The sequence below is a fragment of the Panthera tigris genome, chromosome A1, assembly GCF_018350195.1.
Source record: "Panthera tigris isolate Pti1 chromosome A1, P.tigris_Pti1_mat1.1, whole genome shotgun sequence".
Lineage (NCBI taxonomy): Eukaryota > Metazoa > Chordata > Mammalia > Carnivora > Felidae > Panthera > Panthera tigris.
In genome coordinates, this window is record NC_056660.1 from 158,034,095 (window position 1) to 158,061,514 (window position 27,420).

Here is a 27,420-nt window from a genome sequence, read left to right on the forward strand (position 1 = left end):
ACAGAAATACTGGAGGTATAGTGTCTTCATTATAACATTGTGTATTGATTCCTATTAGCATTGCATAAATATGGATATTCAATACCCAAGTTTAGTTTTTTTAGAGGGCACACATTTCATGCCCAATCACTGCTGAATTTTCATCTGCCCAGTCCAATAAAAGATAACAGTTGGGACTGTGAGCTCAGAAATTAGAGTGCGTGGGTCTGAACCCTTGCTCTGCAATTGACTAAATATGGCACATTTCCTTTCCTGATGACATGGGGATAATAAATACTCATATGTTTATTGTGAGTGTTAAATTATGCTATTTGTTAAATGCTCAGCACAGTAAGCACAGTGTCAGACAAAGTAAGCATCCAATAAGTGTCAATGAGTATTATTCTTATTGTTAATGTTATTGATTTGCAAATAATAAGTAATATAGTTCTTCAGCTCTATTATTGCTTGTCAGCAGTGGATGAAACAGAGTTACAGCTTGATAAATGTTTTGATTTAGTTAACAATGGGTGGTGGCAGATCTTGTTTAGTGGAAATGCCAGAAGCGAGGGGGGCATTGTTTAATGTACACTGTAGGCAACTTCATCTATGACTTCCGAAAATTAAGAACCAAATGGTCAAAACCAACACTTCAAAGTGTTCAATTTGGCTTAAAAGGAACTTTGTACTGAAAAGCTGGTGAAATGTTACAAGGTCTTCAAGTGGTGGTGTTCCCCAGCTGTTCGTTAGACTTAAGTCTTTTACTTCCCTTTAAGAAAGCAAAGACTCTGCTTTGTTTGCTTGTTTGTTTTAGTCTACTGAGGTGTGGCTATAATGGAGCTACCATGCTGGATTCTAAGAGGGTTAGGTTAAAAGGCCCAAAACAAAAAAAAAGACTAGACTATTGGGAAAGGAGATGTTAATGATAAGAGTGGCATTCTCACAAGTTTCTGGATTGTGTAGCAAAATTAAACATATAGCAGGAAGTCAGATACCTGAAATTCCAGCATGGTCTTCCCCATGTTTGACTCTAACATGTAGTGGTAGGCTCCAATGCTGGTGCTGGGGTCGTCTGCATCATCCAAAGTGCCCTTGGGAGGAAAGCAGAGAAGGAAAATATTATGGATTTTCCCTCCTCTTCTTTTGGTGTTCACGAATTAATGCCATGGCCCTACAGTGAAATTTCTATTTTCCTGACCTTTCAGGTGTGCATTCTACACCCAAGTGTCCAGTTGATTTGGGATAAAATTCTTAATCTCATCATGACTCAGAGTAAAGAGGAGGATTTTGTAATCAATTTGAATCTAGATTTTGATTAGAATGTTAACTAATTATATACTTGCTAAAAGAATAATTTTCCCAAAGTAGAAATTCCTGTATCTTGCACAAGGTCTTTGCTGTTGATGGTGGTAATGTGTGAATAGTTGCCCTCTGAGGCTGCCTTCATCTGTTATTTGAAACACTGAAATGCTGACCCTGTTCTGATTTGATGGCAACCAGGCAAGATTATATAACTGAGAGGGAAATAATTCTCTGGTTGTACGGACCATTCATATTTTACTGCCATGATTCTTAATGGGAGTTCTTATAATATGTTGGTGTTTGACCTGGAGACATGGATCTTGGTGTATATTTTTTCACTTCTGGACTGCTTAATCTTTAGGAAACAAGGTGGGTGGGTGACGAGTAGAACTGAAATTTCTCTTCAATTTAGTTAGGGGTAGTAACAATAAAAAAAACTAACACAAGCTGTGGGCTGGCATTGGGGCCTGCCCTTTAGTATCCCAGGACGTTGGATTTCTGGGAAAGTGGGCAATGCCTTTGTGAGACTGAACAAACAACTGCCAGCATCAGATACTAGCAAATTTATAGCTTTTGAATGCAATAACATTAACATGCTGCTGCTGAAATATTTATGTTGGCTTTTTAAATATCCCAGAGGAAATCCATCCAGAGCCTGCAAACCTTATATATTCTCTTTCCTGAGAAATTTCCATGAAAAAAATGATAAATTACATTTACACTGAGGGCCCCTCCCTGCTCCTGAGTAAATTCCACACATATAAATCAGGCATCATTTTCCTAACTCTCTTCCTCAAAGGCACTTAAAATTTACAGGGCAAGAAAATAAAGGCTTCCTTTCATCCTGACAGCAGATAGAGAACAGAGCCCCCTGATGTCTTCCTGCCAGGTCAACCACTCTCTGTCCCTTACCCCTTCTCTTATCTCTCTTGGGGGTGACAAGAGCATTTACGAGGGGAAAAGGAACAAAAGGGTCACTGCTAGGGCGATAATGTGTCCTTCATTTTCAGCAGCTTCTCCAAAATGACAGAACCTTTATAACCAGATTAAGGTAATCAGAGAATGTAAATCTCAGATGGGGTTTATCCATGCTAATGGCAAAATCAGGAGGTGGTTAATTCCCTCAGTAATGCCAAGTTCCTGTTTTTGGAGGACACACACAGAGACACCTGCCACAGTAAGAAACCAAGGCTTCGTCCATTGTAGTTTGCAGGTAACAAGTATCAGAAGCTCCACATAATACAAGGGGCAAATCATCTACTCCTGGATTTCTAAGACAGTTTTTGTTCTTACGCATTTTGCATTAATTACGTCCATTATAGAAATTTTCTCTGTAAAAAGTTTTCAGCTCTCTGAAAGAAGTAATTCCTATTAAGCATGATAATTCTAAGAGCTAACAAATATTGGGAATATGGCTTTTCCATATCTGAGCAGTCAGCCTTTCCTTAAAAATACAGATTGCCGGATTCCTACACTGGCTGGGGAATTGGTACTTTTACTAAAGCACTTCAGATAATTTTTATCATCACTCAAGTTTGGGGGAAAAATGAGCTAGTTTATCTCTACATTAAAACAGTATTCAGTTGTATGCATTCCCAAACCCTAAAAGAATCAACGCTTTTCAAACAGCTAACATTCAAGTAAACAAATCAGGATGGATCAAATTATCTACTTTGATTTAAAGTTTGGTTAATGGTGATCTAGGGCGTCTAAAAAATATTTCTGTGATGTGGCATAGGAAGACAGTTCCAATTTCTTGATTTCTAATCCAAGTGTTAGTTTTGTTGAAAATCAATGATTTCATGGGTAAAACTTAAACTTGCACAATTCTTTTTTTTTTTTTTTTTTTTAAGTAAACTCTATGCCCAGTGTGGTGCTTGAACTCACAACTGAGCCAGCCAGGCTCCCCAAGTTCTTTTAAAAAAGTTCCTGCACAAGGAACTCCCCAAGTTCTTTAAAAAAAAAAGTTCCCCAAGTTCCTGCACAGTTCTTAAAGAATTTGCTTATTTGAGTATTTCCCAAGATTGAAATGCCTCAGTGTTTCAGTGCAGCCAGCTCTACCCTAGTGGGTACTCACACTGGTGGAGGCAACTGCTTCCTGCACACTCTCCATAATGAATTCCTTAGTGATCCTTCGAGAGGGCAGCTCATTGAAGAGGGAGTTGATTAGGGCCACTTTAGCTGCATCCCGTCTGGCCTCAGCTCTACTTAGGCAGCACTTAAGAAGAAAAGAGAAAAGGAGTTATTACAGGATTCAGCATCTCACCATTTTTTTCACTGCCTCAGTGGATCTCTGGACATTTCCATTCATACATTTACTCTCTGCACCTATTCTTCCTTACTCATTGCTAATCCCCTGAAGATCATGAGATTATCTTTCTGCCCTAGAGTCCATGAAAATGTCTTGGTTGGTCTTCCATTGATTTTTGTCTTATTTTACTGTGGTTGAATGTCTACTCTGCACCAGAGGCTTTGCAAACTGGTAATAAATAATAATAAAAGTAATAATGGCTACTACTGTGTACTTGGTGATTACATTTGTCTTCAGTGCCTTCCTCAAATCCTTATTTCAGAAGGAGAAAAATGTAAGGAAAGAAGGAAAATGGGAGATATATATTTTTTTAATTTTTATTTTTTTTTTATTTTTGAGAGAGACAGAGAGACAGAACATGAGCAGGGGAGGGGCAGAGAGAGAGGGAGACACAGAATCCGAAGCAGGCTTCAGGTTCTGAGCTGTCAGCACAGAGTCAGATGTGGGACTCAAACCCATGGACCATGAGATCATGACCTGAGCCAAAGATGGACACTTAACCATCTGAGCCACCCAGGTTCCCTGGAGATATTTTTAACAGAATAATTGAAAACACAGTTTCCGGAGTTAGACTGCTTAGATTCAGATTCAAGCTATGGTACTTATTTGCTGAAAGACTATAGGCAAGTTAGCCCTTTCTGTGTCTCAATTTCCTCCTCTGTAAATGGTAATAATAGTAATTCCTATGTCATCACATTGAGGATAGGCACAATTAGTTAATATAGGTAAAATCCTGAGAACACCTGACACATGGGAATATCTGAGTCTTATATGTGCTTACATGTCCAGGTTAGGACAAGGGAGCTAATGTCAAAATCTATTGTTTTTCTTTTCCAGCATTTATCCCCCACTTTCCTTCTAATAACCATTCCCTGATATTCTTGAGGACCACCCTTTCCACCTTGCTCTCAGTCCACACAGTTTGGGTAGGATATGCCCTGTTTGGTCTTTCTGAAGTTAGGAACCATAGGCAGACTATGATTAGCAACTCATTAAAAAAAATAATAACTCCTCCTAAAAGTAATACTGCTCTCCATTCTCCTAACCTCACTTTCCTGTGGCTCACATGGGTCACTCAATGTGTCTTGATTCTTTTCTATCCTGTTTCTTTTGTTGTCAGCTACAACTCCTCTTATTCAAATTCTGGCTTAGCATGGACCCTGGGGGTCCAGGTACAGGGATGAAGCCCTGTGAGAACTGCACTGTCCTTGGAGCTCACTCCTACTGGAGGGTGTGATGCCATTTCTCCCACAGGTTCCTATGAACTGCCAAGGGTCGTAGAACCTACTCCAGAACTCCTGGTGGGAAACAAGCCCTGGGAAGAGAAGCCCAGAAGCAGGTCCTGGTCAACAACGTAGCCAGTCACCTCTGGCTCTGCTACTTCATGATCATGAGACCTGGGCTTCCTAAACTTTGGGACGTATTTCCTCACTGGACAAATGGGGAGGCCAGGCCCTCTGGTCTCCAAGGCTCCTACCACCTAAAATGCATGCTTCTCAGAATCAGTAGTGGTTGGTGACTGATGTGGAAGAACAGGGAAAATACCAAAGATCCCAATTTATTTTGTAGTTTTGTAGCCTCAAGAATTCACTAATTCCACAGGGAAAAAGCCAAACCCCCTCAGTTTGCTTTCCACACCTCCCCACCTCTACCTCATCTGCCCCACTCTGACTATGCGGACACTGACTGAGGAACACTTCAAACTCGTGCTCTTGTATCTTCCAGAGGCTGGCCTCTCCTCTCCATCTCCACAAACCCAGTACAAATCCCCTGAGGTCAGGCCCCAGCCCCTGTGATTTTCCCACTGCAACCTCCCTCTTTGGACAGTTGAGACAACTATTGTAACGATCCCGTACTTGGCTACGGATCACTTCTTCCTGCCCCTCTCCCAACCTCCAGGCCTGGGAAGGCAGCTTGTATACTTCTTGAGCATCCTCCAGAGTGCCTGCTCCCAGGGTCAGCACTTGGAAGTGCTCCACATGGTTAGGGTCCAGATGAAATAACGACAAGACTTCTGAAATAGAAACGTGACCCCAGGGAGGATGGAAAAAACGTGCAGTAGCCTAACAAAACAGCTATTATACACAGCTATTTTAATTTATAACACACAGAGAGTTCCAATATCTCCTTTTAAATAAAGAATGATGCTGGGGTGCCTGGGGGAGGGGCTCAGTTAGTTGAGCATCTGTCTTAAAAAAATTTTTTTTAATGTTTATTTAATTTTGAGAGATAGAGAGAGACAGAGTGTGAGCAAGAGAGGGGCAGAGAGAGAGGGAGACACAGAATCCGAAGAAGGTTCCAGGCTCCGTGGTCAGCACAGAGCCTGACACAGGACTCGAACTCACGAGCCGTGAGACCATGACCTGAGCCGATGTAAGACACTTAACTGACTGAGCCACCCAGGAGACCCTGAGCATCTGTCTCTTGGTTTTGGCTCAGGTTATTATCTCACAATTTGGTTTGTGAGATTGAGTCCTGCATGTCAGGCTCTACACTGACAGCATGGAGCCTACTTGGGACTCCCTCTTTCTCTCTTTCTCTGCCCCTCCCCTGCTCTGTCTCCCTCTCTCTCTTCTTCTTCTCAAAGTAAATAAACTTAAAAAAAAAAAAAAAAAAGAATGGTGCTAGAGTTCTAAAATATATATGAAAGTGATTTGGGGTTTTTCCCCTTAGAGTTGAATGACAAGCAAGAAGGCTTTGGGATAGCTTCAGGCAGCAAAAGTCTTTTAAGATTTAGCTCTCTCCTGAGGTTTAGGCTACTTTATTCAATTAGGGGGGTCTGGACAGATAGGTTGATTTTGTCATATGGACTTGGCTGAGAATTTATGGAACACTGAGTTCTGAATCAGTGGGCTTTCACGGAAGCTCAGGTGTTACCACTTCCAGGAAGTTTTCCCTGACCACTCCAAGGTGAGGGTGGGAGGATCACTGTTCATGAGAGGCATTCACCACACTGCCATGTAATTATCTGCCAGTGCTCTGCCCCATAACCCTAGGCAGTAAGCATCCTAAAGGCAGAGTCGGTGACTAAGTCATTTTTATGTCTCTGTACTTGAAATATAGCTTGTTGAATGACATTCAGCTTGTTGCTGTATTCAATTGAATACAGTCTAGAAAATTCAACAAGCCTTTTTTTTTTTAATTTTTTAAAAATGTTTTTATTTATTTTTGAGAGACAGAGACAGAGCATGAGTGGAGGAGGGGCAGAGAGAGAAGGAGACACAGAATCTGAAGCAGGCTCTAGGCTCTGAGCTGTCAGCACAGAGCCCGATGCAAGGGCTTGAATTCACAAACCCACGAACCGTGAGATCATGAAGTGAAACAAAGTCAAACACTTAACTGACTCAGCCACCCAGGCACCCCAAAAATTCAGTAAGTCTTTAAGGCACCTGACAAAATGCTCAAAAAACCCTCAGAAAGAAGAGAATTAAATACATGTACTTATTATTTTAAAAATCCCATTTCAATATACCCTGTATGGTATGTATAACACAGTAATATAAAAATCTATTAATATGTGAATTTCTGAGGGATAATTGCCATTAGTTCAGGCACTCTAAGATTACCATTTTTGCTTGAATGTAGAATATGTTTATTATTCTTTGTAAAGTCAGTTTCCCATCAGAAAGCAAAGTTTTTGCAAATATTACCTGACATCTGTAGGAGTATCCCATTTTAATAGGAATTTTCTTTACAAAATCTATAATAGAGCCATTGGGGGTTTCAGAGTTTAGAGAAATTAGATTCAGATCTGGGCAATCTTAAGAAACTTTATATAGCTTTCTATCTAAATAATAGCAATTTAAACTGTCTTTCATAGAGAGAGACCTAGTAAACACTACTTAGATAAAAGAAGCTATCTATTTTAAATAAGACCAGCTAAGTAGTAGATCAAAGGCGCCACATACATTTACAACCAAATGGCACTGCTTTTGAGATCAAAGTGCTGCTGGGCTGAGAGAACAGAAGAGCCTTTTCCCAGAAAGCATGAAAAAGGACTACGAAGACTTCACCAATATCAAGATTTTAAAGCAGACACATGTCTTTACTTATTTTATTGTTTCAATGTACAGAATCTTTGGTTAAAATGGGGGAGAAAGTGTACCAATTAATAAGTACATAAAATAAAATAAATTCTGAATCATCAAAAGGCTTTTCTTGCTATTGTTCTTTGCATTTCTAAAAGACAAGTACTTCAAAATGTCTATAATGTTAACCAGCCGCTTTCTTCTAAAATTTAGAGCTACAATTCCAAGCCAGTAAAGGCTGCATATTTTTCTTTAGGGATATTTAAATGGGATCTCTCAAACCATAAGGGCCTGCACTTGGGCAAGAAATGTAGCCAGAAGCAATCTGCTTGGCAAATCTACATCAGAGTGTGGATTCTTTTGTAAGAATAGGCACCATTACGGTTACCATCAGTAGGAAATGCTGCAAGAAAATAAAATAGGGTAAGTGACAGGACACTTGTGTCCTGTCCAAATTGGTCATCAAAGACATCAGTTGGAGAGTGAATGAAGTATGATGTTATTTCAAAACAACTTCCTGCTAGAATTAGACTTCCCAGGTTGTATGGTTTATTCTCAGTTTTTCAGCCAGACCCCAATCATAAATACAGATTCGTAAACCATGCCTTATCCGCTAACCATTCTTACTTGTTAATATAGAGAGACAACTTCTGTCCTTTGCACTTTGTTAAAGTGCAGAGCTGGAATATTTAATAGTTGAGATAGTCAGCTGTGGATTTCTTAGGCATGTGAAGCTACATGATTTTCAAGCAGCTAGTAGACCCCACTCAGACATTTATCTTGATGCTCAGATGCCTTTCATTTGTTGATACATTATAAATCACAATAATCATTTCAAAGCCTCCTGGCTCGAATCTAAAATTAAAGCAAAAAATAAAAAATAAATAAAAGAGTGCGGCAGTGCTGAGGAAAACTATTGGAAGGCAGTGGTACCCAGCCCCAAGATAGCTTCCCATGATCTCTGCTCCTGGCATCCACGCCCTTATGCAGTCCCCTCCCACACTATTCCAGGGCTGGTGTATGTAACCAATAGAATGTGATAGAAGTTATATGGTATGTCACTTTCAATATTAGGTTATAAACGGGACTGTGGTATCTGTCTTGGTAACACTTGCTTTCTCTCTTAGACAGCTTTCTCTGGGAAAAGGCCACTGCCATGTTGTAAGCAGTGCTACAGAGAAACACACATGGTAGGGAACTAATGCCTTCTGCCAACAGACATCTGAGTGATATTGGAAGCTGATCCTCCAGAACAGATCAAGCCTTCAGATGACTTCAGCTCCAACTGACAGCTTGACTATAAACCTCCAGTATGAGACAATGAGTGTAAGTTTTGAGGTAATTTGTTACCCAGCCATAGATCACTGATACAAAGGCATTTCTCTTTGTTATCTTATTTTGCAGATAAGGAAACAGAGGTCATATCCCAAGGTTATATAACTTAAAAAGTGACAAAAAAAAGATTAAACCCCAGGTCTCCCTGACTTGAGAGCCAAGATTTTTAACTACTACACTATTGTGCTTGTCACAGAAATGGTCACACACCTTGGAATAGATGGAATAAATAATTAGCTAAAATCTCATAGCACTCCTCAAATTGATATAGTTCTTTAGCCAAAGCTCCTATTTTGATATTCTATGGGTCATTTTGACAAAAGACTTTAAGATTGTCTCCTCCCATCCCCGCATGACAAATTCAACTTCATTCAGAACAAAAAGCCAAAGAGGAAGCAGTATGCTGTGGCAAGCATCTGTGCTTAGTGAAGAGGGGAATGTGCTGACAATTATTCTATATCTGCTTCCTTTCTACTGTCCTTTTGGTGCTTTCCTCTAACTGGACAATAGGAAGAAGAAAAATGGAGAGAGAGGCCAGCTATGATTAGATGAGAAGATCAAATGTCATCCCTTGTAGGAAATTTCTAATGCTGGCTGGAAGTTACCCCTTGATGAAGTATGGGGCCAAGAGATTTTATAATTCTACCACATATGAGTGCTCAATAATTTTAAGAAGTGTTTGCTAACTCTTCAAGAGAAAAAGTCATTTAAATTAAATGTCCCCAACTCCATTAGATAAGAAATTACCCCAAGACCAGTTCATTCTTGCCTTATATTTTATTTTGCATGCTAGATCACCAACAAGCCACTAAGAGCCCTAGGTACATTGTGAAGATCATTGATAAGCCTAGGCCAGGATCTGAACCAAGAGTTCAGAAACTTTAGTGTTCGTAGTAAGATCACTGGGTGAAATGGTTAAACATGCACGTTTCCAGGCCCCAATCTGACCAATTTAATCAGTTTCTTTAAAAGGATTGCAGTGGGGAGGTCTACATTTTAACTTTCTAGGTGATTCTGAGGCAGGTGAATCCAGGACTTCTCTTGGAGACTTCTGTCCCATTAGTGTCTCACTTGTAAATATCAGGGGCAGAACCATGATTTTGTGGGGCCTGAAGTTCACACAATTTGGTGGACCTTGTTTAAAGAAAATATGAAATTATGAATTTAAAAAGTTGGCACTGTGATTTGGAAGGAACCTAGATAGAAGCTTCACTGGCTTCATGGTTGAAAAGTCGAAGTCTCTCCTCTACTATACCAAAACATTCTACACTTCTATACTCTGGTCACCAACACAACTATTTCCCCCATGCAAACAAATTCTCTGACACCAGCTGGATGTCCTACCTTTTAACATAATTCTTAAACTATCTACCTGGAGATAGCATCACATCCCATAGATTAATGGCTCTGTCCTACAAGACTGCTCCCACTTCAGACATCAATAGCAAGTCCAGATTGTCACCTAGGTTTCTGATTAACCTGTTAAAAATGAGTAGTTCCCATTACTCCCTCCTCTTCTATCATTTGCTAGAACAACTCTCAGAATTCAGGAAAATGGTACATTTATTAGTTTACTCATTTATTATGAAGGGATACAATTCAGGAACAGCCTGAGGAAAAGATGCATAGGGCACAAATGTGGGAAGGGGCTCAGAGTACCATGTCCTTCCCAGGTGTACCACCTTCCCAAAGGTGGTACTTCCATATGTACACTAACCTAGAAGCTCTCCAAGTCCCATCACTTAGGATTTTTGTGGAGGATTCATAACATAGGCATGATTGATTAGATCTTTGACCATCAATGATTAAGTTAATTTTTAGCCCCTCTCCTAAGAGGTCAGTTGCTTGGTCTGAAACTTTCAATCTTCCACTCATTTGGTTGGTTCCTTTGGCAACCAGCCATCATCATTAGGGGCTTTTCAGAAATCACCTCATTAACATAAACTCAGGTGTGGTAGAAAGGGTTTTTTTGTGAGTAATAAAATATACCTTTTTATTCTTACCACTTAAGAAGTTCTCAGCATTTTAGGAGTTTTGCGCTAGGGACCAGGAAGGATAAAGACATATGTGTTGAAGAATAAGAAATATGTATTTCTTATTATAAATCACAATATCACAATAGGAAGTCCACCTCTGCTATCATCAAAATGTTAATTTCTCACTAGTGAAATTGCTTCTACCAAAGAATCAAGGAATGCAGTGTTCAGGTTGAAAAAAAAATTCTTTATGACAGTTCTAAAATTAGGCCCTTAGGAAGTATATAAGCACTGCTGATTTAAGTAAGTGAGGTCTCCATTTTCCTTTTCTGCTCAGCAGTTTTTATTCCTTCCATGATAATTTCCCAAACTGTGGCACTGTACAATGGCAAATTATTCAACCAAGATTAATTTGCGAGTCAGTAGGTTGTCCTGAAATAAAATAGTAACTTATCAACTTTTTAGGATGTACAGAAGTTCTTAAGTAAAATAAAATTTTGGGTGTCATGTACATGTTATTAAAATAGAAATGCCTGGGGTGCCTGTGTGGCTCAGTAGGTTAAGTGTCTGACTTTAGCTCAGGTCGTGATTTCACGGCTCGTGAGTTGGAGCCACGCATCGGGCTCTTTGCTGATGCTGATAGCTCTCGGAGCCTGGAGCCTGCTTCAGATTCTGTGTCTTCCTCTCTCTCTGCACCCCACCCCCCACCTCTCAAAAATAAACATTAAAAAAAAAGGGAAAAAAATAGAAATGCCTAATAAGAAACGAATTTTAATGTTAATTATTTATTAAATACTTTACAAGTATTGATAAATGTGTTACTGTTCCTAGAAACCTGGTTAGGCTGGCACAATTTATACTCTGAACAGTTACTTTCCTGAGAGCCTTCATTTGATTAATAATTTTCCCCATGCTTAGTATGAGAAAATAGGAAGAATACATGGGTTGAATGGCTGTTTCTGGACCTCAAGATGTTACTGTACATACATCTCAACTACAGTGTTTTCCATAGGAAAGCACATGGAAAGACATCCATATAAGTAACTTTTTTCCATCTTAAACATCAGACTTTTTAGGATTTTTCATATTTTTAATTAATTAATTAATTAATTTATTTATTTTAATTCTCTTGTGGCTTCAGGTTTTGTTTTTTGTTTTTTTTTTTGAGAGAGAGAGAGAGACAGATGGACAGACAGACAGCATAAGCAGGAGAGAGGGCAGAGAGAGGGGGGACAGAGGATCTGATGCAGGCTCTGCGAGGACATCAGACTGCTGTCTGCTGGGTGACTGAGCCACCCAGGCACCCCTTTCATATTTGTATTTGAAAGACATCAAGAAAAAAAAATGGTTTGTAGGTCCAAAATGTACAAAACCAAGTTAGGCACACTTAACTCAGTCCCTACTAATGATAGCCAAGGAGTTGAAAAATAGTCTATTTAAGAAATTAGATTTTTGAATAAGAACAGTAATAGCAAATGTGACAGATCGAATCTACGTATGAATTCAGACCTGAAAATGTTGTCCCCCTTGGGGTCAAGGGCAGGTCAGTGTTACTTAGGTGGCATTCCCTGAATGGCACATTTACCCAAGGGATGTCCTGAGGTGGGACTTTGCAGGTGGCAAAACCAAATAAACTGACTGAGAGGTGAGAATTCTTGCCCAAGTCCTTTAGGCTGTCAAGTCTGTCATTCAGGTGGTTGGAAAAATTTTGCTTTTGGGAATCAGAGTTCAAGTCTCAGCAAGAGACTTGCAGAGTTGTGTGTGTATGGCCTGCCAGCTCTGGTCAGTGTCACCAACACCTCTGTTTCATCCTGACAGCAAGGCATCAGCACAAAGAATGCCGCAAGCCAGGCCCTGCTGCTAATTGTCCCCTTTTCAGTTCTTTAAGACCTTGACTGCCCTGGTCTAAGCATGAACATTTGCATGTGTTCCAATTTATCTAATTGTGGATATATTAGGATTTTTTCTCCTTCCAGATGGTGATGTGAAAAAGGGCAACCGTTGAAACTCAGTCACTCAAGTTAATATTGTGTCTCTTTCTCTGTAGGTCAGGCTGGCTGCAAATATGTTGGGAGCAATTTGGAACTCTGTGTGTGCTGGGAATCGGGGTCTTTGCTAGGTATGGGGGAGGGGAGTGGTCTGGGAGTCCAATTTTCAGAGAAAACTCACCAGTTCCTGTCAACTGAAAGAAACGTTTCATGCACATGGTGGGTCAGAATGTTATTTTTATAATATAAACCACCTGGCCTCCTCCTAGTTTACCTCTGCTGCAAATGCTATTCTACACACATACCTAGACCAAGGTCCCTGGTAACTATTACAAAACCATGTTGTGTTTTGCTCCTTGCGTTTTTTTCTTTCCCCTTTTTTCTTTTATTCCTTTGCTTTTTTCAAGTTCAGGTGAAGACAAGATGAATTGATCAGGGCTCAAAGTTTTGGTTTATTTTTATAGTTGCTTTGATGTAAAAGGACTTGGCTCTGATTGCACTGAGAGGGATGGAGGGGGGACGGGGCAAGATGGAGTCAGCTTTTCTTCCCCACTCAGCAACTCGAGAGACAGTATCTTCCTAAAGCTCATTCAACTAGGGGCTTGGAGACTCCTGTGAAGATAGTCCCAAGTCTTTATTTACTGTGGATTCTCTTCCCAAGCATTTCTTTCACTGCACTCTGCTCTATTTGGAGGCCAAGCATCTCTGTTCACTTCGCTCACTAAGAAAAGACATAGATTAAAGTCAGGGAACAGGGCTGGGGAATAAATACAACATCTCATTAAAACAACATGCACTCCTGGGATGCCTGGGTGGCTCAGTCGGTTAAACATCAGACTTCGGCTCAGGTCATGATCTTGCAGTTTGTGAGTTCGAGCCCCACGTCTGGCCCTGTGCTGACAGCTCAGAGCCTGGAGCCTGCTTTGGATTTTGTGTCTCGTCTCTCCCTGCCCCTCCCCCACGTCTGCTCTGTCTCTATCAAAAATAAATAAAATGTAAAAAAATAAAAATAAAAAAAAAACCAATATGCACTCCCAGTTTTATGGGCAAGTCATTAAAGTCTTGACATATGACTTTCAAATGGGAAGGGGCTATAACTAGCCTTCCTATCTTTGGGTCTCATTAGTTGCAACACAGGATGCTTTCCTGTGGAGATTTCTACCAGGAAATGCCTCCTTTAGAAGTTACGTTACATTGCATGGTGTGTTGTGCATTTGGGTCAAGGTGTACAAGTCTGGAGACAGAGAGGTCATGGATGATTTCAAATAGAAATACTTTGCATTAAAACAGCTTTAGTGTAGGGTAAGAGTCTCAATTTTCTGGCAGGAACTAAATCTCTATTTGGGACACAGAATGTTAAGGCTAGGCCTTATTTAATAAACAGTGAAATAAACGTTATGATTCCATTTCACCAAGTCTATGAATTAATAATATTTTCTATTAGTTCATGTCTCCTGGTAAAAATTTACTTTTATAACTTAGTTTGTTGTGATTTAAATATACTTTTAATTCCGTGGACTTTGAGAAGAATCATTCAATGCATGAAAGTGTAAAACATGTGTTTTATATCTGATAATACAGGGGAAGTATGCTTACTGCCACAAGTAACTAAAACACAATAAAATCAAACAGTCCTCTCCTTCTTTTAGGCCATATATATCTTGGAAAAGTAGTTTTTCTAGGTATCTTCACAGGCAAAAGTTTTGGTGTGAAAACTAAGAGGCATAAAAATGAAAAGCCTTTTAGAGACAGAGCTTTGCTAGGAGCTCATCTGCTCTGTGTGTTCCTCTCACATCTCTCAACTGTGCAGCGTGTTATGCAACACCAAATACTTGTTGAAAAAAAATCAATCACTGGGTTGCCTCTGGAAATATGAAATGTCTCAGTTCTGTGGGGTGATTGGCAATACACAAAACAGCCTAAATACCCGAACCGTGTTTAACACCTATATTTATTTTCTGTGAAGAAATTTTAACAACAGCAAAATGTTTATGTGAAAAAAGATATGATACCCGAATGGCTTAGTGTCCTGTACTTCAAATAAATCGAGCTATCACATCAGTGTTTTAGCCAGGGGACACATTTTTTATTCAATCCCAACTTATGCACATAAATAATCGCATGGTCTAGTACTACACTCAAAGGAATTTTTGGTTTTTATTTCAAATAAGAATGAAGTTTCATTAATCCAAATCACTCTAGCAGGCTACCTGGAAGGCCACGTCACTGGCCGGAAAACAAAATTTGAATCAAACCTTTTAATCAAAATAGAAAATAAGATAAAATACTCAAATAAGTTCTCCTTTTGCATTTGAAAACAGAAACAGCTGCTGAAGCAGTGAGTGGCTTTCCTTCTGAGTTCATCAAAAGGGGAGCCAGACGTTGATCTGATGGCCTCTGTGTTGCTCTTATTGTAAAAAAATGGAAATTACTGCAAGTTTTCATGGTCATGATATGTGGCTAGGGAAGGATTAACTGCCTAGACGAAAATGGCATAAAGAAAATATGTCCAAAATGCATGAATTCCTACCTAATGCCTGTAATATTAGAGGATGGTTTCTGTTATAAAAGACACAATAAGAACTAATGTGTTTCAATATAACTTTCTAAAAGAAAAATAATTTAATATCAATAGGTCATTTATTCATTGTTTTGAAATTCAAAAATGAATCATATTTTCACTTCTCTTTTTCTAATACATAGTAATTTAGGAAGGCATAGTTTAAACAAGATTATGGCTGCCGTCTTTCCCTCCGGCTCTTTATTTTTTTGTGGCTTGTGGTGTCAAGACTAACTGAAAGTTCTTTAATTAGTCTTCTTGGACACAAGCCTCCCATTTACTTCAGTGGGAGGTTTCTTTGCATAAAACCAGTGGTTTGTGTCCATCAGAGCCTTTTGACTGCTTTCCTTTGATTAATCAGAAAACTAAAGCTAAGTCTGAATACCATTTTTCTAAAGAATGAATGGGCATAATCTCTTACAGCTTTCATGAAACCAGAAGGATTAATCCTTCAATCCAGTCCCATACTCCACTTCAAGTATTTTCAATTACTTGGCACCATTGGAGGTGACGTCCATGGCTCAGTAAGAAGGCTACTGCTGGCATAATGGTTTCTCCATGTCTCAGCACAGGGTCTTGGCATTAATAATCCATCATGAAATGATTTGCAGTGCACAAGGGTGACATTTGATTATGTGAAAAGCATTGCAGGAATGAGCATGTAGGCTCTTACTGGCCAACTGCTGGCAAAAACATGATGAAATGTTATATGGTGAAAATAACATTTAAGATGGTTTCTGAACTGACAAAGAAAAGGGTAAGGACATTGCTTTAGGAGAAATTTTCTTTCTTTTTTCTATTTCCTGGTTTTCCTTTCTCAAATCATATTTTGGAAGGCCAAATGGGTTAAGGGACCAGATTTGTCAGCCAATCACCCAAACACATTTTCAAAACATTTGATTCAGGAAATTCTGCATCTTTTAAAGCAACGATGTTAACAATCCTCCTGAGAACCTTAAAATATAATGATTTAAACATAAGGTAAAGGAGACTCTGAAATGATTAGAGAAATCACCAAGAGGCTTCCCTATTGAAGAGTTCAGTTTTCTCATTTTGTCTTCTATTTTTTAAAGACCACAAGGAGGATGTTGAATGTACTATCTAGGGGAAGCCCTATCATTTTAAGTAGAAATTTATGAGATGATTGGGAAATTCATAATTCTCAGTGTAGTGAAAGCAAAAAACAAAAACAAGAAAATTTGAGTTTCTTAAACTCATGTGCTCTAGACCCATGCACTGATCTGTCATATACATTATATTCTAGATAGATTATAATGAATGCACTTATTACATAAGGACAGACATAATGAACACTTGGGTGAGAGGATGGCCAAATCTTGCTTATTCATGGCATGGGTATAGGGTGGAAGGAAAGTTATTACGCATAAATTAAAGTCAGAGAGACTTAGATGGTTTTTTACATCAATATTTTTAAATTAAGCCACAGATATGAACATAATAATATTATTTGATTTTAATGTTTCTGACTTTTCCTTGCCAGCCCACCATCTTATAGTTAGGTAAAATACCTTATTTGATATACTGTATTGCATATAATAATATATGTACTATTTTATATATCAATGAATAGTGATCGTATACAATAATGGACAAATATAAACTTCAGTGATTTCTTTAAGTTTATTTATTTATTTTTGAGACAAGAGTGTGAGAAGGGGAGAGGCAGAAAAAGAGAGAGAGAGAGAGAGGGAGAGAATCCCAAGCAGGCTCCACACTGTCAGTGTAGAGCCCAACGTGTGGGTTGAACTCACAAAGTGTGAGATCATGACTTGAGCCTAAATCAAAAGTTAAATGCTTAACCTACTGAGCCAGCGAGGCGCCCTTAAATTTCAGTGATTTTTGAGATTTTTTATTCATTTATTTAGCTATTCCTTCAACAAAATTTATTAGGCATTACTATATGCAAAGCACAGTGCTTGGAGTCATAGGGATAGGATACAGAGCCTATCTCTGAGGCATTTACATTTTATTATAGACTATGCATATGCATATAAGTATATGCATATAAGTAATAGCTAGAAGAGGTCAAGATATAAATGAAGAACAGTTAGGCTGAAGCATTGAGTGTCAGAAGAGGAATTCAGGGAGATAAAGTTGAAAGGGAAAGTTGGGGTCCAGTTTAAGGAATTTAAACTTTAATAAGAAGGTAATAGGGAGCCACTGAAAACATTTTTTAAATTTTAATTTTGAAATAATTGTAGACTTATAGAAGAGTTTCAAAGATAATACAGAGACTTCCCAAAACGTAGTCAATATCATCTAAGTTTTTTTAATATCATCTAAGTTTTCATGTTTTTCAATATAATTGTTTATGTAGTATTCTTATATTATACTCCTATGATTGCATTCCTTTTATCACGCTTAGTGTAGTATATGCTTTGTATTGTTTCTTACTCAGAAATGCCAAAAATGTTTTTTATTAATCTTTTCAAAAGAATAGTTCAGTTTTATTGACCAGGTTTGCCATTTTTTGCCCTATGACATCAGTTCCTCCAAACATATCTTACATAGAAATTCAATCTACATTAAAATAAAACCAAAAACTAAAACCCAAACCAGTGAGATCAATTACAAATCTAGTATCAAAAAAAAAGGCTCTTGATCCATCTGTTAAGCAGAATATTTTCTCTAAGTCCCACAGAACTCTGTGATTCTTTCATCATGATCCTGTTTGGAATATGGTAGGGCATTTCCATATTATAGAAATTTTACATTATAGGAATGTAAAATAAATTTTCATAAATTTCCATATTATAGAAATTTTAAATTATAGAAATGTAAAATAAATTTTCATTTCTATATGAAAATTTGTGATTTCTTTAACTCAAAGAAAATTGTTTCTGTTATATATTTATTCACCACTATTTCCTTTGTCTCTTTCTAGAACCCTTATGAGATTAACGTTTGCCTCCAGGATTTATCCCCATATCTTCTGTATTAATTTTTTTCCCGTCTCTTTGTCTTTTTGCTCTATGTTGTAGAACATTTACTTTACTAATAAAATTTTTACTTTGTCATCCTTCACTAATTTGGCTGTGACCTATGTCCACTCATCTATTTACTCCTCTTTTATTTATTTATTTTTATTATTCTAATTTGGCAACCATATTTTTAAATTTCTTGTTCCCTGCCTTGTTTCATAGCTATTTCAAGGATAAATATCTTTCCACAATTTTCTGAGGATACTCACTGGAATCCTCTCTTATGTCATCTGTTGCTTGAATTCTTTATATTCTTATGTTTGTTTGACTTGGCCTTTCTCTTCTGTTTTTAGTTTTCCTCAGATGTTTGGTGGTCTTTAGACCATTTACATTCATGGACAAAGAGATTCATTCAGGTGGCTGGCAAGACCTTGTTCTGTGGCTGAGTAGTTCTGCCACAGAGCAAGTTCTGCCTAGAAGGTCTCCTCTGAATGAGAAGTCTGATGGAAGCTCTGTATGAATAGGCAGACTTCACCTTAGAATGCTCAATGATGGGCCTGCAGGTTCACATGGTTTGGGAATCCCTTTCTCAGTTGCTGCCTTTCTTCCCCTTCCCCTCTCCCTCATCCTTGTCTAAGTATCTGTGGTTATGTTAAACTCTGTTTTGAGGCTTCTAGACCTGCCTTCAAATCATCTTCATTAGGCAACTCACTGTCATTAGTCAGAGGTCAAATAGAGGTCCACTGTTGATCAATGTTCAGGGTAGGAGAAAGCAAGACCTCCGTAGCGGGCTGGGCCAGAAGTTTTGAAAACAGTTCTTTTATTAGCCTGAAAATTACTGTCATGCTACTGTCAGAATAATCCTTCTGAAACACATTTGAATGTATCAGTCTCCTGCTCAGAATCCTTCAGGGGTTCTGATTGTACACAGAATAGAACCTGTTCTCCTTTGCAAAGTATGAAGAAAATTTATTGTTTGATATGAGTGCCTATTCCATCATCTCCTACAATTTCCCTGCCACAGACACACTTAGGCTTCCCAAAGTCTGAAAGTGCTTGTGGTTTTCTCTTCCTCCAGACCTTTCCACATACTGTTCTGTATGCTAGGAATGTCATGTCCCCTGTATTGACTGGCAAAGACACCCTCATGGTTTGGGTCTATTTATTAGACTCACTCCATAAAGGTTTGAAATAACATGTAATAGATACACAGTAGCAGGATAAAATAAATGAGTAAGGCACACTAGGTTCAAAGGGAGAGTAAAGGTAGAAATATAAATAATATCAAGTATAATGTTAGTCCTTAATTACGTGACATTAAGTTTTGTAGACTCACACTGCAAAGAGGTACACTGTAAATTGCCTCTGGGGTTCCTAGTTGTCAAACCTAAGAGGGAAACTTGAATGCTTGTTGAGCATATAGTTCATAAACTATAATTAAAGTATTTTTGCCAGTTATGGAAAATTGAGAGAGAGAGTTACTGCATTAAAGGAGTACTTAGAAAGGTGATTGGTAAACTGAGAAGTTTCTTCTTTATGCTTTCATTGACCCTCATCTATAACTATTTGATTACTATAATTTTTTTGCACCCTTATTTCTTCAAGGTATGGACTATATCCTCATCATTTGGCCCAACGCTTGATATTTCCTAGTCAATGAATATTTGTCATATACACTGGACAATCATAAGTTGATGGTTAATATAGGCAATGTTTTTGTGTGAGTTGATATACAACTAGAAATGCATCATCATTTACGTTAATCATAAACAAAATAAAGATTTAACCAACTAGAAGAGCCTTTATAATAATTACCAAAAAATACTTAGAATACCTAGTATGTGCATATAAGTATATTGCATATATATCTGATATGACTCCCAACTAACACCATGGATATTATTCCCCATTTCAAAATCAGTGAAATCAAGAAGTTAAAATCAGCTTCCCAAGGATATACAGCTATTCAGAGGCAGAACTTGGGCTTAGTACAAGTGCCTGAACTCAGACCTGTGAGTCTCAACCTTTGCTGTTGGTTCGTGCTTTGGTGTGTAGTAGATTGATTAGCATTTGATTACAAAATTGATGGAAGGCCCCTGATGGAAGGACTTTGCAAGAGTTTCCTTGTTCCGTATGGTTTATTCTAAAATATTCTGAGGGGAAAGGCAGCAGCTATCAGCAAATAAAATGCTATAAAATTAATTTTCCACAAAGAAACATCACTTAATTTAAAACACTTACATTTAAAAAAAATTGGAACACCTGACCAACCTGTATATATAATGGAATGTGACACAACTTATTTTTCACTACGACCAAGAAAGCTTATAATGTTACCATTTTATGAAACGACTTACTCTCTTAACCCAATTAACTTTTCCTGACCAATTTATGGTTGTTTCTTACCTGAAAGTTGCCAAAACAGCTTCCCCCTGGGAGGGTCACATAACTCACAAAGGGCGGTCCTGGAGATGGCAGTGACTCATAGACCACCACGCCTTCACTTGGGAATGCAGCCCTCTGCTGCTGCTTGCTTTCCCAAAATTCCTGTAACATTGACACAACATTCACTGAAAAACACAAAAAAACACAATCGGTTATTAAGGAAGGATGTACTCTGGCAAAAACAAAATTTTATTTGCATGCTGGATTGTGTAACATGTCATTTCCAATTTAGGCAGAACAGTATGTACTGTGGGAGTGGGAGGGAGTGCTTTCCTATTTAATGCAAATGTGTTTATCTCTTTATGAGTATGGCTCAAGCGGTTTGGTACCCTAATTCTAATAATGTTGCAGTATATTAAATTTACTTTATAAATTAATTTTTAATATCAAATTAAAAACGTCACTCTTTCTTCTTTGAAAATTTGTTTCAATAAACTTTGTTTAGAGCTATGGTTATCCATGGCCCCTGCTCCCATTTCTCATAGATTCTTACACCTACAAAGTGAAAGCCAAATTTGGAGGTAAAGATATAAACAATGGAATTTTAATTGGGACCCACCTATTATAAGATTTAAGAGGAGAAAGGCAGAAAGAAGAAAACTCTTTCATGCTCCTCTCCATCCCAATCTAAAGGAGAATGAAAGGCAATTGTGTAATAAGCAGGAGGCTGGAAAAAGCCATAAGTGAAACTAATAACATGGAGACCTTGTTAAGGACTACGTCTGTTAGATGACTTCAGAAAACATAGTAATGGCTATAGCCATGTGTTTTAGATTAAATGACCTGTGATAGCCTGCAGAAGTTTCAGATCAAATTTGGTTGGTTTGTTTATCCTGTACTGCAAATTGAATTGTGGAAATTAACAAGGATAATAGAATTGTAGCATCAAAAGAGACCTTACAGGTCATGCAGGCAAAGTTCTGCCTAATGTAGGAATGTCTTACACAACACTATTGACAGCTGCCTATCTGGCTTGCGCCTTAACATAGGGAAGGAGCTGGCACTTGGCACACCTTGAGGCAGCCCGTTTCAACTCTTAATGGTTCTGTGAAAAGATCCTTTTTGGGAGTAAGCTGAAATCTGCTTTCCTGTAAGGTTCCTGCAAGTGGTCTATTTCTCATTTCTGGGGCCTCACAGAAGTTTATCCCCTAATCCACATGAAAGTCCACCACATGCATGAAGGCAATATAGGACATCTGTTGTTTTTGCCTGCCTGGCATTTGCTTCCCCTCTTTGTGGGAATAGCACAAAGGTTTTCTTTAAACAATCATCTTTCCTTCAACCATGTCTTCTTCAGGGTTGAGGGATGGAGATTTGACCAAAGCCAAGTCATTTAGAACCAATGAGTGCAGGACTTCTGTTGGAAATGTTGGAAGACTAGATTCTCCCCTTTTTCACTAGGTTGCTGGGAGGATAGGAGGTAAGTGTGGCACTGCCCAAGCAAGGGAGAAACGTGGCTGAGAAGAAAGCCAACACAGAGAAGTGTAAAACCAAGAGATGGAGAAAGAAAGACTAAGTTCCAAAGAAATACTTTGAGCCCCTGAGTCAATGCATCTGCTTTTTCCTTAAATCATTTTGTATTGGTGTCTTTCACTTGTATATGAAAGTATACTAATACAGACAACTCTCAGGTTTCCTCAAGTTCTGGATTAAATAGTTTTTGTTCTTCCAAACAGTCTTTGCATAATATTGTGCCTATGTCCTTTGCATTCTCCTAAATACATTCCTAACTGTGCTTCAAAATGTTGGGCTTCAGTAGTTTTCAGGGAGTCAGGAAAGTCACAGAGTTTAACCTGGAGGCAAAAACAATGCACAACCACCTTCTAAGTTGTTTACTAGAGCACGTGGCGCCTTTACCTCATTCCTAGGTCGTGGATTAGTTTCATAGTGTGCAGTTCAGGCAAATTCTCAAGATGCCTAAGGAATCAGATGCCTGAGTATATTTTAAAACTGTAATGGTTAGTATTTAAGAAGTGTTTTGAAAAAAAAAAAAGGAAAACATAAGACTATCAGAAGGTGTAGGTGAATTAACTAAAAAGTACATGTTGAAGTGGTCAAGGTGAGATTGGTCATTACAGAATTTTTCATTTATTCAAAAATATTTGAATAATATTTTCTACCAGTTGATGTACTTCTAAATAGAACTTTTATATCCTAAACTGCATTTTTGCTACTCATCTTCCCTGGCCTCCCAGCTCTAAGAAAGCAAGGATTTTTGAGCCCTCTGGTTTGCATTTCTACTTGCATGTGACCACCAGAATTCAGCAGGATGTCTTAAAGACTGAAGCCTAAAACAAAAGCCAGTAAACTGTTGCTCTGATAGTCCACAAGGCACAATAGACTGCTATTTTAAGTCAGTTCATTGTTGGATGAATTTAAGCTGAGAACTGAAGTTGGAAGATGAAGACTCATGATAGTCTAGGTAAAATGAACACAAGAATTTTGGCATGCAAAGCTATGTGGATTACAGAGTTCAAAGGTATGTAATAAGTAGATTTCTATATGAACACGAGTAGCAGTTTTCAAATTTTTCATTCTGCAACCTTGGAAGACTTCTTTGATAGTTCTGTGTATGTCATCACCTCTAAAGAGTACAACATATGTACATGCACACACACAATCCATCTTTCTATCTCTATCTCCTCTTGTCGACTGGAAAACCTGATGAATGGAGTGCAAAGGGAAGAAGGCCAGCTTGCTATTTGAAATTCCAAAGAATCAGTATAGCAGAGGATACTCTATTTATGAAACATATGATCCTTTATTTTTTTTGAAGTAGTAGCAACAAGGTTTATGGGCAATGTCAAAGGAAATGCAAGCAGAGGCTTAACTTCTGCTGAAGAAAACCACCCAAGTTTGAGGATAGGCCTCACTACACAATTTAGTCCCTAGCCACAATTGCCCTTTGATGCTCAGTTAATGATCCTGTCTCCCTTATTACAGAAAAAAATTGGGCTACCAAGCATGTGATATCCATCCCCACATCTAGTGACCCATCTGCTCAAGTGCCCAGATCCACATTATTTCTTCCAGTCTCAAATGGCATTGTTCTGGTAGTAATTCTCTTCACCTCCTATTTTTAAAGGTTTCCTCTTTATTCACAACTTCTCAGCAGCCATAGGCATGATCAAGATAATGAATCAATCAATCAGTCAATTAAATGAAACACTCAACCTTGGAACTATTTTTGGCTATTAGTTATTAATATTTTCCTGTTGTGGCTAAGCTACTAGAAAGAATATCTTATATTACTATCTCGGATTCTTTATCTTCCATTCATTTTTAACTCTCCACAATCTGACTTTATTCTTCTGCACTTTATTCCGCTGAAACTGCTCTAGCAAATATCAACAAATCTTAATTTTCAGTTCTTATGTATTTGACCTCTAACTGTATTTGACATAGCTGGTCAGTTTCTTCTAGAAATGTTCATATCTCTAGTCTTTTCTGACAGCATTCATCCTGATTCTGCTTTTCTATTTTTAACCATTTGCTCTCAGTTTCTTTTTTGGGTTTCTCTTCCTCCGTTACCCCTCACGTTGATCTGAATAAAAATCTTGTCTTTTCTTGCTTTCTACCATTTTCCTTAAATGACAGAACCTATCTCCATGACTGCATCTACCATAATATAAGCCAACGGTTCCCACACCATTCTCCTATAGCTCCAACTTTGTTAATAGATACTTGCTTATTAGATGTCACACAAATTCAACATTTTCCAAACTCAACTAATTTTCTTTCCCAAAAACTCTTCTCTTCCTCCTGAAGTATTTAGAAAGTAATATTATAACCTACTCAGTCACCTACATCAAAAACCTGGCAGGAACCTTAAATTTCATGTCCTCTTTCCATTCTAATAAATGCCCAAGTTTTACCAATTCCATATCCTAATGTCTTGCATAATCTCCACTTCCTCTCAATCTGTACTGCCATTGCTGCATTGGTTCATATCTCATCCAGTATACCATAATATCCTCCTGACTTCCATTATTCTCCTATCCAACCCATCCTCCAATTGTTTCCAGGGTAATCTTCTAAATCTCACAGTTCATTAAATCATTAACATTTTTTTTTAATTTTTAACGTTTATTTATTTTTTATTTGAGAGAGAGAGACAGAGAGAGACAGAGTGTGAGCGGGGAGGGGCAGAGAGACAGGGAGACACAGAATCTGAAGCAGGCTCCAGGCTCTGAGCTGTCAGCACAGAGTCTAACTCGGGGCTTGAACTCACAAACCACAAGTTCATGACCTGGGCCGAAGTTGGATGCTTAACCAACTGAGCCACCCAGGCGCCTCTCATTCACATCTTCTTAAAATCCCTCTGTGAGTCCCTCATTAACTATAAGATAAATAACTCCTTGGCAAGGCATAGAAGACTCCATGTCTTGATACTCTCTTGTTCCATACAAGCCACCTCCCTCCTCTCTCCTCAAGACACCTTCCAGGCCCCTTACACTTCCTTGAGTTTTATGTTAATGGCAAGCGTCTTACTTCCATTCCTCTTCTTAGAATGCCCTTTTCCCCAGTGGCTGTTGACTTCTTGCATGGTCTAGTTATATTTTAAGATTCACTTTCAGCATCAACTACTTAAAAATAAAAACAAAGCCAAAATAATCACGAAATCCTTGTTTCAAAAACTTCAATTCTCTGAGAAGCAGCATGGATATCACTTGGGGACTGGTTAGAAATGCAGGATCATAGGCCCCACCCCAGGCCTAGCGAACCAGAATCTGCATTTAAAAAAAAAATTTTTTTTTAACCTTTATTTATTTTTGAGACAGAGAGAGACAGAGCATGAATGGGGGAGGGTCAGAGAGAGGGAGACACAGAATCTGAAACAGGCTCCAGGCTCTGAGCTGTCAGCACAGAGCCCGTCGCGGGGCTCGAACTCACGGACCACGAGATCACAACCTGAGCTGAAGTCGGACACTTAACCTACTGAGCCACCCAGGCGCCCCCAGAATCTGCATTTTTAACAAGATTCTCAGGCAATCTGATGCACATTAAAGTTTGAGAAGTCCTGTTATAGGAAGAAGTTGCTATTCTGATATCCATGTGTACCTATTATAAGCCAGGCACTATGCATTTTCTCATTTACTCTTTATTTTTTTTAATGTTTTTATTTATTTTTGAGACAGAGAGAGACAGAGCATGAGCAGGGGAGGGGCAGAGAGAGACGGAGACACAGAATCCGAAGCAGACTCCAGGCTCTGAGCTGTCAGCACAGAGCTTGACGTGGGGCCCAAACTCACGGACTGTGAGATCATGACCTGAGCCAAAGTCAGACGCTTAACTGACTGAGCTACCCAGGTACCTTGTCTCTTTTAATCTTTATAACATCCCCTACAACTGGGCATTATCATCCACAACTTATAGATTAGACATTAAAGATGCTCAAGGTACAATCAAACAGCTACTAAGTCTTAAACTTGGGATTTTTAACCTAGTGCTGAGTTTATAATCTATGCTCTTTGTTCATTCTGAGACACTCTCTAATTATGGCAGAGTTTAAGTTGTTTTCATGTGTGCCTACCTCTACTGAAGACAGTGCTCTTTAGAGGAAGAATTACATCATTTTTTCTTTCCACTGAGTCTGGAACATAGTATGAGCATAATTAATATTAGTTGAGTATTTGAATATCATCAAAGCATAAAAGATGTGCTGCATTTGTGAGGCTGTTGGCAATGTGAGGCTCTCCACAAGAATTACCTCACCTATGTTTTCCCAGAGGGCATTTTTTTTTTTTTGACACATTCTTGACAAAGTCAAATAAAGCAAAGGCCAATATTTGTATTTTTTCATTCAGGTTATATGACATGTTTCCAGCTTGGAACTGTCATAATGAATGAGCAGCCAGGATGTGAATAGGTATCCTGATGACCAATCTTCAACCAACACTTTGCTCTGGTTTAAAGCAATGGTGTAAATACCCACTGATTGTATACCTCAGAGAGGGCAGTGACTGGGCCTCCCATTCTAGTCCCTTCTTTCAAGTAAGGATGACTAACGGAGAAACAAGAGGAAGAAGAGGAAATGATAAAAGACTGATGAGGAGCTTGGACAGGCTTCCTGGGCAGAGGGCCATGAGCAAAAGTCAAGGTCAATTCTCTGCCTGATTATGCCCTCCATCTTAATGTCAAGAAGCTATAGTTTGGAACATATCATTTTTGGTTATGCATTATTCCTCTCAAAGTTTAGTAAAGTTTGTTTTTTTTTTTTTTTTTAACTTTCTACTTTGTTTTAATGGACACTAAAGAAAAAGGTCTTTATCCACAGCCAGGACAAGATAAATTGGTCATCCACAGTGAATCTGGACACAATATGAGAGAGGTAGTGCATCCTCAGCTAGACTGGGATAAGGTAGATGGTTAACAATTTGCCTGATGCTGGAGTCAGGACAAACTGAGCATCCCTCCTAGTTCACAGTATAATACCCACAGGTCATCAGTGGTTTTATGTTTTTCAAGGTAACTGATGTTAAACTGGTAAAATTACTACAAAGAAATAGAATATCAAATGGCTGAGACTAGGGGTGTGAGAGGAGTAGAAGGAG

At 38.5% G+C, this 27,420-nt stretch overlaps 1 protein-coding gene across 1 annotated transcript in view; it reads right to left on the reverse strand.

Annotated features, from left to right (window-relative positions):
• The window catches only part of LIX1 (limb and CNS expressed 1), a 59,908-nt gene that overhangs the window by 12,166 nt on the left and 20,322 nt on the right, over positions 1-27,420 (reverse strand). Inside the window, exons 8-10 of the mRNA XM_015536083.2 lie at positions 20,828-20,991; positions 3,359-3,499; positions 975-1,070 (exon numbers count right to left, since the gene is read on the reverse strand). Coding sequence (XP_015391569.1) covers positions 975-1,070; positions 3,359-3,499; positions 20,828-20,991 — 401 coding nt within the window. The remainder of the gene's footprint in view (positions 1-974; positions 1,071-3,358; positions 3,500-20,827; positions 20,992-27,420) is intronic.